Here is a 15,188-nt window from a genome sequence, read left to right on the forward strand (position 1 = left end):
AAGTAAGAACATATTGCTAGCAAAATAATACCAACAGACTAGTTTGATTCAGGGTTGCTACAAACCTTAAATCCTTGAAAAGCACTGTATTGTCAATGCATAATAAAATGAAGCACAATAAAATGAGGTGTGCTTGTAAGTGGGATACAATGTTAGAAAATAGTGGTAGATAGGTCATTTCAATAATGTATGTGAGAGGTTCAGAAATGAGCAAGCGAACACTGCATATTTCAAAATTGGAAAGGGTGAATGCCAGGGATGTGTCCTGTCTCCATACCTTTTCAATCTATATGCAGAACAGATTATCCAGGAGACTGGGCTCTATAAGGAGAAATGTGGCATCAGAATTGGAGGAAGGTTAATCAACAATCTGCGTTATGCAGATGACATAATCCTGTGTGTTGAAACTGAGGAAGACCTGAAGTGCTTGCTGCAGAAAGTCAAGGACTGCAGCCTTCAGTATGGATTGAAGCTCAATATTAAGAAACAAAGATTCTCACCACTGGGACGACTGGCAGCATTGTGATGGATGGTGAAGAGATTGAGATTGTAAACAATTTTAGTTTGTTTGGTCCCACAATCAATAATCTTGGCACCAGCAGCCAGGAAAGTAAAAGACGAATTGCATTAGGAAAGTCTGTTGTCAGAGACCTCTCCAAAGTTCTGAAGTGCAATGGTGTCAGTCTGGAGACTAAGGTGCACCTGATATAGGCCATAGTCTGCAATTACTTGCTATGCATCAGAGAGCTGGACAATGACTAGAGATGATAGAAGGAGAATTGATGCCTTTGAGCTGTGGTGTTGGGGAACAGTGTTGAATATACCACGGACTGCTAAAAGAATGAAAAGGTTCATGCTGGAAAGGTTGAAACCAAGATGCTCCTTGGAGGCAAGGATTCTGAAGCTTTGTCTCACATACTTTGGGCATGTTGCAAGGAGAGACTAGTCCTTGGAGAAGGATGTCATGCTTGGGAGGATAGAGAAACAGCACAGGAGAGGAAGACCCTGGATGAGATTGATTGATTCAGTGACTGGGGTAAGGGGTAGCTGTGTCAGAGACAATAAGATTGGCACAGGATAGAGCAGGGTTTAGGGGTGTTGTACATAGGGTCACTATGAGATGCAGGTGACTTGATGGCACATAACAACAACAACAACAACATGTGAGAGGGATCATTAGTCAAACTTTTACATGAAATTTTCCTGCATGCTGCTTTTCTCCTAAATAAGTTCACTAAAAATGTTGACATAATAGAATTCAAAGCAGATAACATTGATCTAGCCATAAAATACTTGAATTACAAAAATACACTTAAGGAAATATGTTTTATTATTTTTAAATTAAAGTATATATTTTAGCCTAACCTAGAAAATATCTACTAATAATAGAAAGAAAGTGAATAAAATACCTCATAGTGAACACAAGGTATGATTAAAAAAGAAAATTCACTAAAAATTATCTATGATAAAGTTTAAATTAATTCTAAGTTGTTTCTTGAACTCAATTTCTACAGAACAATTTTCTTTTTGATTCTTATATTAAAGTTGTAAAAATTACTATAGAAAGGTAGCACATTATGTTTGTTTCTTTTACAGGAAGATGTTCTATGTCTTGACAAAAGTGACTTATGAGTTGGTGGTATATAAATTAGAGGAGTTATAATACTGAGAGTTGCAATGGGCAAAATCTTGAATGATCTGTCAAAAGAAGATGGAAGGAGTACACAGAATCACTGTACCAAAAAGAATTAATTGACACTGAAAAATTTCAGGAAGTACAATATGAACAAGAGCCAATGGTAATGAAGGATGAAGTTCAAGTGGCAGTGAAGGCACTGGCAACACATGGGTCCTAGGGATTGATAGAATACCAACTGACATGTTTCAACTTAGAGATGCAACCCTGGACTTGCTCACCAGTCTAATGCCAGGAAATCGGGAGGACAGCTGCCTGGACGACTGACTTGAAGAGACCCACATTTGACCTCTTTTCCAAGAAAGGTGATCCAATAGAATGTGAAAATTAGAAAACAAGATCATTTATACACACACACACACACACACACACACACACACACACACACACACCAGTAAATTGTTTCTAAAGATCATTCAAAAAGGCTAGAGCAGTACATTGACAGGGAACTGTCAGAAAGAAGTTCAAGCAGGATTTAGAAGAAGTGTGGCACAAGGGATATAATTTTAGATGCAGATGGCTCTTGTCTAAAAACAGAGAATACCAGAAGAATGTCTATTCATGTTTTCTTGACTAAATAATATCAATATAAGAGAATAATATTATCATAATGAATATAAGATCAATATTATCACAATCAATAACATCAATATAATCTTATAAATTCATTATCAAAGTAATCTTAAAATTATAATTTTATAATCTCATAGTCAGTATACTCTTATAATCAATTATAAGATCAATATTATAATCAATATTATCATAATAAATATAAGACATTAAGACAATATAATATCAACGTACTGAATCAAGAGAGGAAAGGTCAAATGCAATATGATTTGTTTATTTCTAGCTTTGAGGCAGTTGTCATAATGTCAAAACCCTATTTTGTTCCTGTTATTTACTATCAAGTGGGAACCAACACATAGCTCACCTCTAGGGGTTTTTCAGAGGTGAGAAGTTACAAAGGAGAGTTCTCATCTTTCTTCTCCAGAGCAGCTGGTAGATTTGAACCAACTATCTCTGAGTTGGCGGCACAACTCATTACTAACAAACCACTAGAGGTCCCTAAACTTTTTGTTTCTTTATTTGTATTAATTGACATGAATTCTTTCACTGCTGTCAGGGACTTCTCCAGAATGCTGATAAGCAACAACGTCAGTCTAGAGACTAAAGTGCGCCTTATTCAGGCCATGGTCTTTGCAATTACTTGCTATGTATTAGTGAGCTGGACAATGATTAAGGATTACAGAAGAAGAATTTATGCCTTCGAGTTGTGGTGCTGAAGAAGAGTCTTGAACATACCACGGACTGCCAAGAAAACAAATAGGTCTGTCTTGAGAGGGTAAAACCAAGTTTCTTCTTGGAGGCTAAGATTTTGAAACTCTGTCCCACATACTTTGGGCACATTGCCAGGAGAGACTAGTCCTTGGAGAAGGACATGATGTTTGGAAGGGTTAGGGCACAGCCTGGGAGATCAATTGATACAGTAACTGCAGCAGTGGGGTTTCATGTGTAGGAATTAGTGAGACTGGCTCAGGACAGGGCAGGGTTCAAAGCTGCTGTATGTAGGGTTGCTATGGGTCACAGGTGACTTGGTGGCACATAACATAACAATTCCTATAAAACTTAATCAGTATGCTGAGCAAATTATTCAAGAACCTGGACTCTGTGAAGAGGAATGTGACATGAGGATTGAAGGAAGACTCATCAATAACCTGCATTACGCAGATGACACAATCTTGCTGGCTGAAAGTGAGGAGGACTTGGAGTACTTGTTGCAGAAGATCAAGGAATGTAGCCTTCAGTATGGATTGTGTCTCAATGTCCAGAAAACAAAGATTCTTACCATAGGACCAACAAGAAGCGTGATGGATGGAGAAGAAATTGAAAATGTCAACAACTTCATCTTGCTTGGACCCACAATTAACACCCTTAATTAACATGAACCAGGAAATAAAGAGACACATTGCACTGGAACAATGTGCCAGGAACCTCTCCAAATTACTGAGGAGTAATGATGTCAATTTGAGGTCTAAGGTGTGTCTGACTAAGTCCATAGTCTTTTTTGATTACTTGCTGTGCATTTAAGAGCTGGGCAATAAATAAGGATAACAGAGGAATGGATGCCTTTGAGCTGTGGTGTTGAAGAAGAGTACTGAACATCCCATGAATGGCCAAAAAGACAAACAAATATGTCTTAGAGAGGGTGCAGCCAGAGTGTACTTTGGAGGCAAGAATGGTGAGACTTCTCACATACTTTGGCCATATTACTAGGAGAGGCTATTCCTTGGAGAAGGCCATGATGCTAAGAAGGTTGGAGGATCAGAGAAGGAGAGAAAGACCTTCAACCAGGTGCCACATTGGTTACTTGTGTGTCAGGAAGCATGAGGATGGCACAGGATAGAACAGGGTACAGATCTTTTGCTCATGGAATCACTATGAGTTATACTCAACTCAATGGCGCCTAACAGCAACAGCTCCTGTAAAATACTCCCAACATTATTGCTGTGTACTAAAGAGTGTGTTAGCTCAAATTTTAGTTTTTCTATTTGAAGTTCCTCAATTATTAACTAGAGAATTAATGTATTAGAATTATGTTAATTATTAATGAGAGAGGCAACTTACCCAACACTTTAAACTCAGTTTATTTAAAAGGAGAGTAAATTCAAACAGTTCTGCACATCGTTCCCTGCTACCTTCAGCCATGGGCCCTTTAGGTCTACTGTATCTTTTAATCTTTCTTGGGGAGAGCTGGGGACAGGAACAAAGGTAAGTAGAAAAACTAATATTCACATTTCAATGTATCTTAGTTGTGTAACTGAAAACGTTCTTTTAACAGACTGCATTAACTTGAAAATAGCTTCCTATTTCTGAAGCATCAAGCGAGCAGTTTGGTCTCTGATTGAGAAAGGCATGAATGTATTTTGACTTAAAGAGTGGCAGTTTTTAGGGGAATGTTACTTACAAACATTTAATAATTATTCAAACTCCTATTAAAAACTATTATAACTTAAATTTTCTTGGAGCTTCTTATTATATATGAAGTTTCATTTTCTGTGTATTTTTCATGTGTTTGTGTTGCCATGAATGTTAGGTGTGAGCTAAAATATTGACAATTCTTATTCACCCAGTGGCTCTACTAGTTAAAAGACCTGATGTTCTGCTCCAGTATATATGTAGGGTCTGTACAAACCACTGGGCAGTTCTCTTCTGTTTTATAAGGTTTCTAAGGGGCAAAATTGACTCAAGGGCACACGAAAACATGTTTATATATACACTTAGTGTTTAGAACGTGGCTAGCACACAGTAAGCCTTCAGGAAATGTCTCTATGTCATCACAGCTGAACTTTTCTCATTTTCCTTTGCTTTGTGCTAAGCCATGGTTGAACATCTGAAAATTATTTTCTCTCTCTAGCAATTTTCCCTTAAGTGATTCTAAATTAGGTGTCAGATGGAACAGAAAATTTTAATTCTTCCAGAGTAATTCTATTATTATTAAGGATGCACTGCTTTTTAAGTCATTTTAATATGTCATATGTTGACAAGAACCTGCAATAATTCTTTCAGATGGGCTGAAGTGCCCCAGTCCTGTGTTTGACCACTTGAATTACTCTGTTATTAAGCACCTTGGAGTTGAGACACATTTTTATATGTTGTCTCTCTATTCAAATTAGATTCTGTTGTGATATATAATAAGCTTATTTGGTAAGTTCTCATTTAAGAAAGCAAATGTAGCCTTCTTGGTCCTCTAAAAATTTACCACTATTACATAAATCATATGAAAAGTAAAGGTAAGGACACAGTTTATGCTTGAAAATAAGCCTCATAAACTTGATCTCAATTACACCCTTAACAACTAAGAGAGAAATGAATGTGGAATCTTGCCTCCTCGACTTACATATAGGCCATGTGACTTTGGTCAACTACTATCTCATTACAAACAAAGCAGAAATAAGAAAATGCATATATCATTGGCATGTTGTAAAGACAGAAAGACAACACACACTATGATAATCTCTGGTATATGCTCTTGTTCCTTGGTGTTGCCAAGTTGCCTACAATCAATAGTGACCCTATGAACAACAGATCGGAACCGTGTCTGAACACTTCCTCACATACTATAGCTCATTATGGCAGTCTCTGTGTTAATCCACCTGGTTGAGGGTCTTCCTCTCTTTTGCCATCCCTCCACATTCCCAAGCATGATGTCCCTCTCCAAGGAATAGCCTCTCCCAGCAACATTCTCAAATATATGCGACAAAGCTTTGTCATCTTTGTCTCCAAAGAGCACTATGGCTATATTTTCTCCAAGACATATCTGTTTGTTCTATTGGCAGTCTAAGGTATATTCAGTGCTCTTCTCCAACACCTTAGTTCAAAGGCATCAATACTTCTTCTATCATCTTCATTCATTGTCCAGTTCTTAGATGCAAAGCAAGTAATTGGAAAGACCTTAGCCTGAATCAGATACACCATGGCCTGAAGTAGTCCTCACACTGATATCATTGCTCTTCAATAATTTGGAGACGTCTTGACTGCAGAATTTTCCAGGGCAATATGTCTCCTAATTTCCTGACTGCTGGTACCAAGGGTGTTGATAGGTACCAGCAGCTGATTGGTAGTCTGGTGTATAGCAAGACCTAAATCACTGTTAGTTATTATTTTGTAAATATTAAATCTTCAAAGACTTCCATTACCTCTTCCATTTCCAAATGCATCCTTCCAAGTCATTTGTGTTTTATTCTTTGCTCGCTCCCTAGGATAACACAAATATCTAAGAGTGCCTCTTTTCAACGAATTTAGTGGAATTAATCTTCATATTTATTGAGTAACAGTCATACTAAGCAGGAAGCAGGAGTGGCATCCACTTCCTAAACAACATGCCTCCAGGAACTCTATGAACTTTGATAAATGTTGATAGTTGTGGAGGGGCTTCAAGCCTTTTATTCATAGGCTCGCTATAGCATAGCATAGAGCCATGCTCTACTCCAAGGCAATCAACAACAACAGTCATACTAAGTGCTTTCCTTTTCTCATTCAGTTCTTAAAATACCCTAAAAGTGAGGGAGATTTTTTTTAAAGATAAGTTATTCTATCACAGAAAAGATCATAACTTAATCCTCACTAGAGAAAACTGAGTCTATATGTATGTTCCAGTAAGGAGATGTGCCGTCACCCTGAAGGCATGTGCTTCCAGTCTCCTTGAATGTGATTTACTGCCTCTGGAAACCATGCTGAAGGGTCAGTTCCAACTTGATGGTACATAACAATGTAACAACATAAACTTATTTTAAACTGGAAGATCATTTAAACTCTTCTTTGCCTGCACTAACTCTAGAAGATGCTATTATCATTTCAAATATGGACCATATCTCCAGTTGCATTATTCAAATCTCAATTCAAAGCATACTGATTGATTCTTGGAAACAATGATTTCTTTTTCATAGATACTAAATAGAAACATAAGAAAATATGTTGTATAAAGATATTAATCATTTTTGCTCTTCCTTTTTCAACAGGCAAATAATTTCGGCACCAAAAGTATTTCATGTTGGAGCATCTGAAAATGTTGTAATTCAAGTTTATGGATACACAGAAGCATTTAATGCAACAATCTGTATTAAAAGCTATCCAGATAAGAAATTTCAATATTCTTCAAGCGACATTTCTTTATCTCCAGAAAATAAATTCCAAAACTCTGCTATATTATCAGTATGTATATGTCTTTGATTATCTTTATATAATACATAAAATCCTCAATAAAACGTTTGCAAAGTTTGGCTATTTATAAAAGAGAAATTTTATAATTTACGTCTCCATGTCATTTTGTAATTATTAAGTTATGTTAGTCAATAATAATTTGAGTGAAACAGAAAACTACATAAAATAATTTTGTCTGCTTGCTGAACAACACATGTAAGTCTTCATTTTTACCGGAAAGCAAAGTTTTATTAAAGTGAAAATATTTGTGCAGGAATTGAAAATACATTTTTACTGTGTTACCATATTGTAATTCTAATTACAAAGAGAGAGAGAATAGAAATGATTTATATTGCATTGCTTATAAAACTCCATACATGCTATTGAGCATTTGTTTTTTAAATTCTGATATTCTTTAAAAAAAATCTGATATTCCGAAGTTAAAGGTTTTACAGTTTTAGGTAAGACTGAAGCAAAAAGTAAATAAAAATTCAGATTCCACCAGAACTTTTTCCCCTTAAGGTTTGAAAAACACTGATCTAAATAGCTTTAACCAAATGTAGAAATTCCTTCATTAATATATTGACGATGATAAATGCTTTTATCTCTGAACAAATACTCCCACTTGGTTCATTAAAAAATATAAGATGCATTTCCAAAATGTTCCTTTCAGGAAATACTCTCTTACCTCAAATGATGAGGTCCAGCAGTCTGCACAGTAGCCTCTAGCCTCACAGAACTTAAGTTTATACTTAAATTCATCAGAGTTAAGATTCATTGCCTTAGTTTAATTACAAGTACCAGGTGTTCAGTAGCCATATGCAGTGGTTACCATATAGCAGAGTAGAGATATAGAACATTTTTATTTTTATCAGCCCGGAAATGTATATTATATAGTGCTCTGTTAGATGTATGATTTTAAAAGTAGAATAAGGTGGGGAATAATTAAAATTAAAGCATATATTATTTTTTAAAAAAAATTTGTTATCTCATTGGGTCTTAACAATGAAATACACATTAATTTGTTAATGGTTAATTTTTCAAGATAAGTTCTGGTTAGAACTTTAAATATTATTTATTACATAAACTGCACCTCAGCAGCATATCTTTGTTTGATAATTTGTTTTCTTTATATTTTCTTGAATGTACTTATAGATATGTGTAAAGGACTGAGAGCAGAATCTTTATAGATTTTCCCCTAATCTTCTGTTATAATATCACATAGCCAATTCCATAGCAATTGGCCTTAGTGATTAATTTTTATCCCAAGTATTGAAAGCCAGTGATTAACTCTTCATAGGGACAATTCTCTTTTTTGTTATTTTTTTCTATATTAAAATTTCAATTATTTAAAGCAGATAATTACAATCACACATATAAATGAAGAACAACACAACTGGTTTTTAGAAAGAATGCAGCTTAAATCATGAGAGCAGATGTAAGAAGAGTACAAATGTTTAAGTATCAGTTAGGATGATCTACCCTAGGACTGGGAGTGGAAAGTAGTCTAGTGAGCTAATTAATTGTGAGCTAATTAATTAAGTGAAAGTTTATCTAAGAATGTCTGCAGTATTCGTTTTATGACTTTCATACATTGTAACAACAATGTAATTGTGTAGCATCAAGTCTACCTACATGCCACAGGTAGTTGACCCACCAGTGGGTTTTCAGAGGCAGTTTACTCACGTGGGGGAGATTGCCTACCTTTCTCCCACAGAGCAGCTGGTAGTTTTGAACTCCATGCTTTTAGAATTGCAACACAGTTCCTTACCAGTGGGCCACCAGAGCTCCCTAACATACATATTTTGTGTGTATCCCTATTTTTATCTCAATCTCTCTATTTGTGATACATGGAAACGTATATAGCTGAAACCTGTCAAAGGAAGAAAACACAAATATTTTTCATTAAAATAAGTGATAAAAATAAGCTAAGGTTATTATACTTTCTGAATAATGAAAAATGTATGAGATTCAGAAAAACAAACCAGCCCATTCAGTTCTGGATCTCAAAGTACTCTTTTGTGTAGTGTGTGTACTTATTTATAATGTTGGATACTTAATGTTTTCCAAAATTTATCTACTGCTCTAGTTTCTGGGGAAATCCCTGGATAGTTTAATGATTATTGCATTTGGCTGCTAATTGAAAGGTTGGATGGTCAAATTCTCCTGGAAGCATGTAGGTAGACAGTCCTGGTAATCTATTTCTGAAAAATCATCCACTGAAAATGTTACATGCTTGGGTTTACCAGGAATTTGTATTAATTCAGTGGTAATTTATAGTCTCTGGGTGTTTTGCCAAATGATTCTGTTAAAATTACTTTTTTCCATCAACATTTTCTTTTATAGATACCACCCAAACAATTGCATGAAGGCCAACAGCAAGCTTCATTTGTATATTTGGATATTATATCAAAGCACTTTTCAAAATCAAAAAAAGTGCCAATCATCTATGATAATAGATTTTTCTTCATTTATACAGACAAACTCATTTACACCCCAGGCGAATCAGGTAGAGTATACTTCTTTCTCTATGGAGAATAAATGACATTATTCATATAACTTTTGACACTTGAAATTAAACAGATACAGGTTTTGTTGACTTGCTCTAGAGTCTCAATTCATAATGAATCTTTAACTTGCAAAAACATCATCATTTAAATTTGCATGTAATTGGATAAATAAAATATAGGATCAGCAAATATATTAGTTGCTCCACAGTTATGGCCAAGTAAAACTTTTTTTAAAAAAGTTATGAAATGCTGTGCAATGTCTTATTGAATCTTATAACTAAAATCTGAGACCTCTCATAACTATGAAGGCTTTCCTTCAGAAATACCTCATTTATTAATTATTTCTCTGTCAAAACTTTAAGAAAATAATACATATTCATTTTTAAAAGCAAGACACTCCTGTAAACATTGTTAGATACTGATGACTGAGTTCCATCTCATAGCACACCTCTGTACAACAGAAGTTAACCCTTTCAGTCCTGTACCATACTGACCCCTTAATAAGAGCTAGACTCTGCAGCTAGATTGTCTGAGTTCCTATCCCATCATTGGCAATTAGTAGCTAAAATGTTCCGGTTGAGTTATTCAACCCGTGTCCAACTTTCCTTATCTGTAAAACAGGAATGTAAATAGATCTTAAAGGGTTGTTATTTAAAATGAAAAGCTTATACCTAACGTGTTGTAAGAACTAGGAGAATGTTTTCCAATATTACTGAGTCTGTGAAGTACCGCAAAGTCTTGTTTTCTGTTTAAAACTGTAATATAGTATGCTTGTATAGCCATATAGTCATTGTTGTTATCCGCCGTTGAGTGGACTACAACCCATTGCTGTGAACAATGGATCTGCATCTTGTCCTATCCTGAGCCAACCTCACTGTCTCATAATTATGGAGACATTATTATCCATAGTTGTAGTTAAGTGCCATCAAGTTGACTGTGACTCACAGCAACCACATGAACGACAGATTTGAACCTGGCCCTGTCATGTAGCTCCTTCACTATCTGCCATGCTCGGGCCCATTGCGGCAGTCACGGCATCAGTCCACCTCATTCATGGCTTTTCTCCCCTTCTTGACCTTCTACCTTTCCCAGCATGGTTTCACACTCTAAGAACCAGTTTCTCCTGAAAATATTCCCAAAGTAAGCGAGCACTCTGGTTGCCCGTCTTTCCAGACAGATTTGTTTATTCTTTAAGAATACATGGGGTAAAAAACAGGACTGGCCATCCACTTCTGAAATAACAGGCCTTTGAAAACTGTGGACAATGGTAGCCATACAGTAGATGCCCCTCTTTTGTGGCTATAAAATTTTCGATGAGCAATTACTTAATTCTGTACTTTGGGTGAATTTTAAAAAGTTATATATGAATATATTTTCATAAACTGAGTAGTACTTTAAATACACTAAAGAAAAATATTTAACATCATTTGAGAAAATTCTCCTTTTAGAAACAGAATCCTTTGGGGTATATATGTTCACAAAATATTTTGTTTACATAGGAAATATTGTGCACAGACGGCACATTTTTTATTTAAATGATTTTTTTAAAGAAGAATTATTATTTTAAAAAATCAGAAGAACCTTCCGTTCAGCAGAAATTTTTAATTATTTTAATTAATCTTACAGTGAAGGTTAAAGTTTACCCACTGAGCGACGACTTGAAGCCAGCCAAAAGAGAAACTGTCTTAACTTTCATCGTGAGTATATTCCTCTTATTTGTATAATAACTTAATTAATTTTTAAGATAAAATTAATGAAAACTTTGCTTCACACTACACTAAATCATTAAATGTTTCATAAATGGCTATTGAATACCTACTCTAACTCTAGCATCATAGGTCCAGATCTCTTCCCAGTAAACATATGAAAGACTCTTAAAAATTAAGTCTATACACATTGAAGGACTTTGAAATAAAGTACACAAACATACTCTTGTTTGTTGCTGTTAAACACCATCGAGGAAAACTCATAGCAACCCTTTGAACACTATATCTGAGGCATCCTCACAATCTCTGAAATGCTTGTGCTCATTTTTCCAGCCATTTTGTTAGTCAATCTTATGGAGGGTCTTGGAGAGTTTTTTTTTCAAAGGACATCAAGCACTCACTAAGAATTAATCAACTATTATGTTTAAAATTTTTTACTTGGACAATTCAAAAATTACAATCCATGGTACTTAAGAAATTTAAAGTCTATAACTGACACATTAACAATGTAAAAAGTAGTGCTAAACTATGAAGCTATTCAATGTTCCTAAGACATCATATGAATAAAAGATGATATGCACATGTATCATTAAGTCTTATACTTTTGCTTGGTTTGTGCCACACTCCTACACAATATTTGTAGAAAATAAAATATTGGAATATAACAACATCACCTATTAGAGGTAGGAATTTCAGTAGTGGTTGTGTGTGTGTGTGTGTGACAGGTTTCAACAGTTTTTCTTCTTCTGAAAATCAAAGCAAAAACTTAGAGTGAAAGTGAAAACAGATAAGCATTAGGACAACTTGAATCCTTTCTAGCTTTCAATTATCACAAACGTTTCAGAAACTTTAATATCTTTTTTTACGAAGTATGGAACCCTTCTTGAATTTGCATGTCATCCTTGCACAGGGGCCAGGCTAACCTTCTCTGTATTCTTCCAATTTTAATATATATACTGCCTAAGAGAGCATTTTAATATCTATTTTAAAACTAATTATCTACAAAACTGTTCCAAAATTGTGCTTGGCAACACTTGACATAGACCAAGTCAAGACTGTTCTTGACTTAGGAATTCAGAAATGAGGAATTTCACAGAGGCTGAGGGCATCTTCTAGCTGGAGTTTGACCTGGGTCTAGAATAAGGACTAGAATTTGGGTATCTGATCAAGAGGGAGAATTTGTAGGAAAGCAAAAAAGAGTAGAATAGAGTGGGAGTGATAGGACAGAAAGAGAGACACATGATTTGAGAGTGGATAAAAGATTTGAAAGTGAATAAGGCTAGAGGTTTAGATAACTAGGTCTGGAAGTTAAGATTTCTGCAGCTTGCCTTCCAAAGTCTTAATTAGAGATTTATAACACAGGCTTAAGACAAAGAATGGGAGTGCTCTCTCAGGAAAATACAGAATCCTGACACCACATGAGGAAGCATGCCAGACACCCAGTGTAAGAAATGACTCTGGAAGAGAAGAGGTCAATTGATGGCATGAGGATTTGACTGACAGATTGAGGAATCTAATGTGTAGAAGTGTTTTGAAAATGATACTTGAGACAACCTCAGTGCCCATCAATGGAAGAATCAATAAACAAACTTGGTATATGTGCACAATGGAATACTAAGCACTGTTAAAGAACAATGAACAAGTCTAAAAAACTGCCTAAGATGTTTGGATCTGGAGAACATTTTGCTGAGTGATATTTCAACTTATTAGTTGGTTATGAAAGGACAAATGTAGGGTCTGTTATTATGTGGTTGGAATGCTAGTGACCTGGACAGTAATGAGTTACCCTCTTGTCAACCTAAAGGCAGACAGAATCCACCTGCCTCTCCACAGGAGAAAGGTGGACAATCTCTTCCTGCAAAATTTATAGCCTTTAAAAAACCACTAGAGGCTCAACTGTGAGTCGATTCTGACTGGGAGACATATGACTACCAAAAAAACCCAACACACAAAAAACAAATCAACACTATTATTAAAAGATAAGGAAAGCCTTACACATTCTTTGATGGTTACTAGGATGGGAGGGAGGATGAGAGATAAATAATCAGTAATAACATAATAGTTACATTGAGAAGAATAAGAATCCCAGAACTCTAAATGATGCTCACAAGAAACCTGTATCTAGACGGAGAAGCTCTTGTGTAAACACCAAGAAAATGCTATATGGCTTAAAATGAAGGAAGGCGTGGTGTCCGGGTTGTATCCTTTCTCCATACTTGTTTAATATGAATACTGAGCAAATAATTCTAGAAGCTAGACTTTATGAAGAAGAATATGGTGTTAGGATTGGAGAAAGAATGATCCTTTACACAACTTTGGTATTTGGATGACACCACCTTGTTTGCTGAAAGTGAGGGAGAATTGAAACATTTGCTGCAGAAGATCAAACACTGCAGCCTTCAATATGGATTGCATCTAAACATCAAAATAGCATAAGTTCTCACCACTGGAACAACAGGCAATGCCATAAAACTGTTAACGACTTTATCTTCCTAGGATCCACAATCAATAATGCACTTGGTACCAGCAGTCAGGATATCAGGAGTCATATTGTGCTAGGAAAGTCTGCAGTCAGGGACCTCTCTAAATTACTGACAAGCAATGATGTTAGTTTGAGGACTAAGGTACACCTAATTAAGACTATGGTCTTTTAAATCACTTGCTATGCATCTGATAGCTGAACAGTGAATAAGGGTGACAGAAGAAGAATTGATGCTTTTGAACTGTGTTGTTGGAGAAGAGTACTGATTATCCCATGGACTGCCAAGTAAACAAACAGCTATGTCTTAGAAAAAGTGCAGCCAGATTGCTCCTGGGAGGCAAGGATGGTGAAGCTTCGCCTCATGTGCTTTGAGGATGTTGCTAGGAGAGGCTATTCCTTGGAGAGGGACATCATGTTTGGAGAGGTGGAGGGTCAGTGAAAGACAGGAAGAGCCTCAATGAGATGAATTGACACAGTGACTGCAACTATGAGCTGGAGTATGTCAGAGATGGCGAGATGGTACAGGATAGGATAGGGTTTAGATCTGTTGTTCATAGGATCATTATGAGTCATGTACACCTTGACAGCACCTAACACAATAACAATATATAATAAAAAAAGTAAAAACTCCACTGCCTTTGAGTATATTCTGACTTCATAGCTACCCTCCTCCACGTTTCTGAGGTTATAAATTGTTACAAAAAGAGACTGCCTGTCTTCTGCAGGGGGGCAGGGAATATACTGGTAGATTCAATCACTGATCTTTTACTCAGCAATGCATTTTTCCACCAGACCTTCTAAATAGGTCATAAACACATACTAAGATAAGTGAAGGGGAAGGCAATACACAATAAGGAGGTGATTAGGCACAGTATTACTAGAGAGGAACACATGAAGAAGTTCCCAAGGCATACAGACATCAAAGGTAAAATTATTACGGGGGAATCCTGTATTATCAGTAATAACAAACATTAATCTACCAATAGATACATAGGCAAACAGGTAAGGTGAGTAGATATGGACAGGTGCAAAGCACTACACTCATGACTATACCTAAGTTTGCCAGATATTTCTAGATGCATATTTGTTGG

The 15,188-nt window shown here is 35.8% G+C and overlaps 1 protein-coding gene across 1 annotated transcript in view; it reads left to right on the forward strand.

Annotated features, from left to right (window-relative positions):
• Positions 1-4,403: 4,403 nt before the first annotated feature.
• Positions 4,404-15,188, forward strand: part of C5 (complement component 5) — a 194,093-nt gene continuing 183,308 nt past the window's right edge. Inside the window, exons 1-4 of the mRNA XM_006890750.1 lie at positions 4,404-4,468; positions 7,219-7,411; positions 9,746-9,908; positions 11,536-11,606. Coding sequence (XP_006890812.1) covers positions 4,404-4,468; positions 7,219-7,411; positions 9,746-9,908; positions 11,536-11,606 — 492 coding nt within the window. The remainder of the gene's footprint in view (positions 4,469-7,218; positions 7,412-9,745; positions 9,909-11,535; positions 11,607-15,188) is intronic.

The sequence above is a fragment of the Elephantulus edwardii genome, unplaced genomic scaffold (genome assembly GCF_000299155.1).
Source record: "Elephantulus edwardii isolate Elephantulus edwardi_28Jun2011 unplaced genomic scaffold, EleEdw1.0 scaffold00092, whole genome shotgun sequence".
Lineage (NCBI taxonomy): Eukaryota > Metazoa > Chordata > Mammalia > Macroscelidea > Macroscelididae > Elephantulus > Elephantulus edwardii.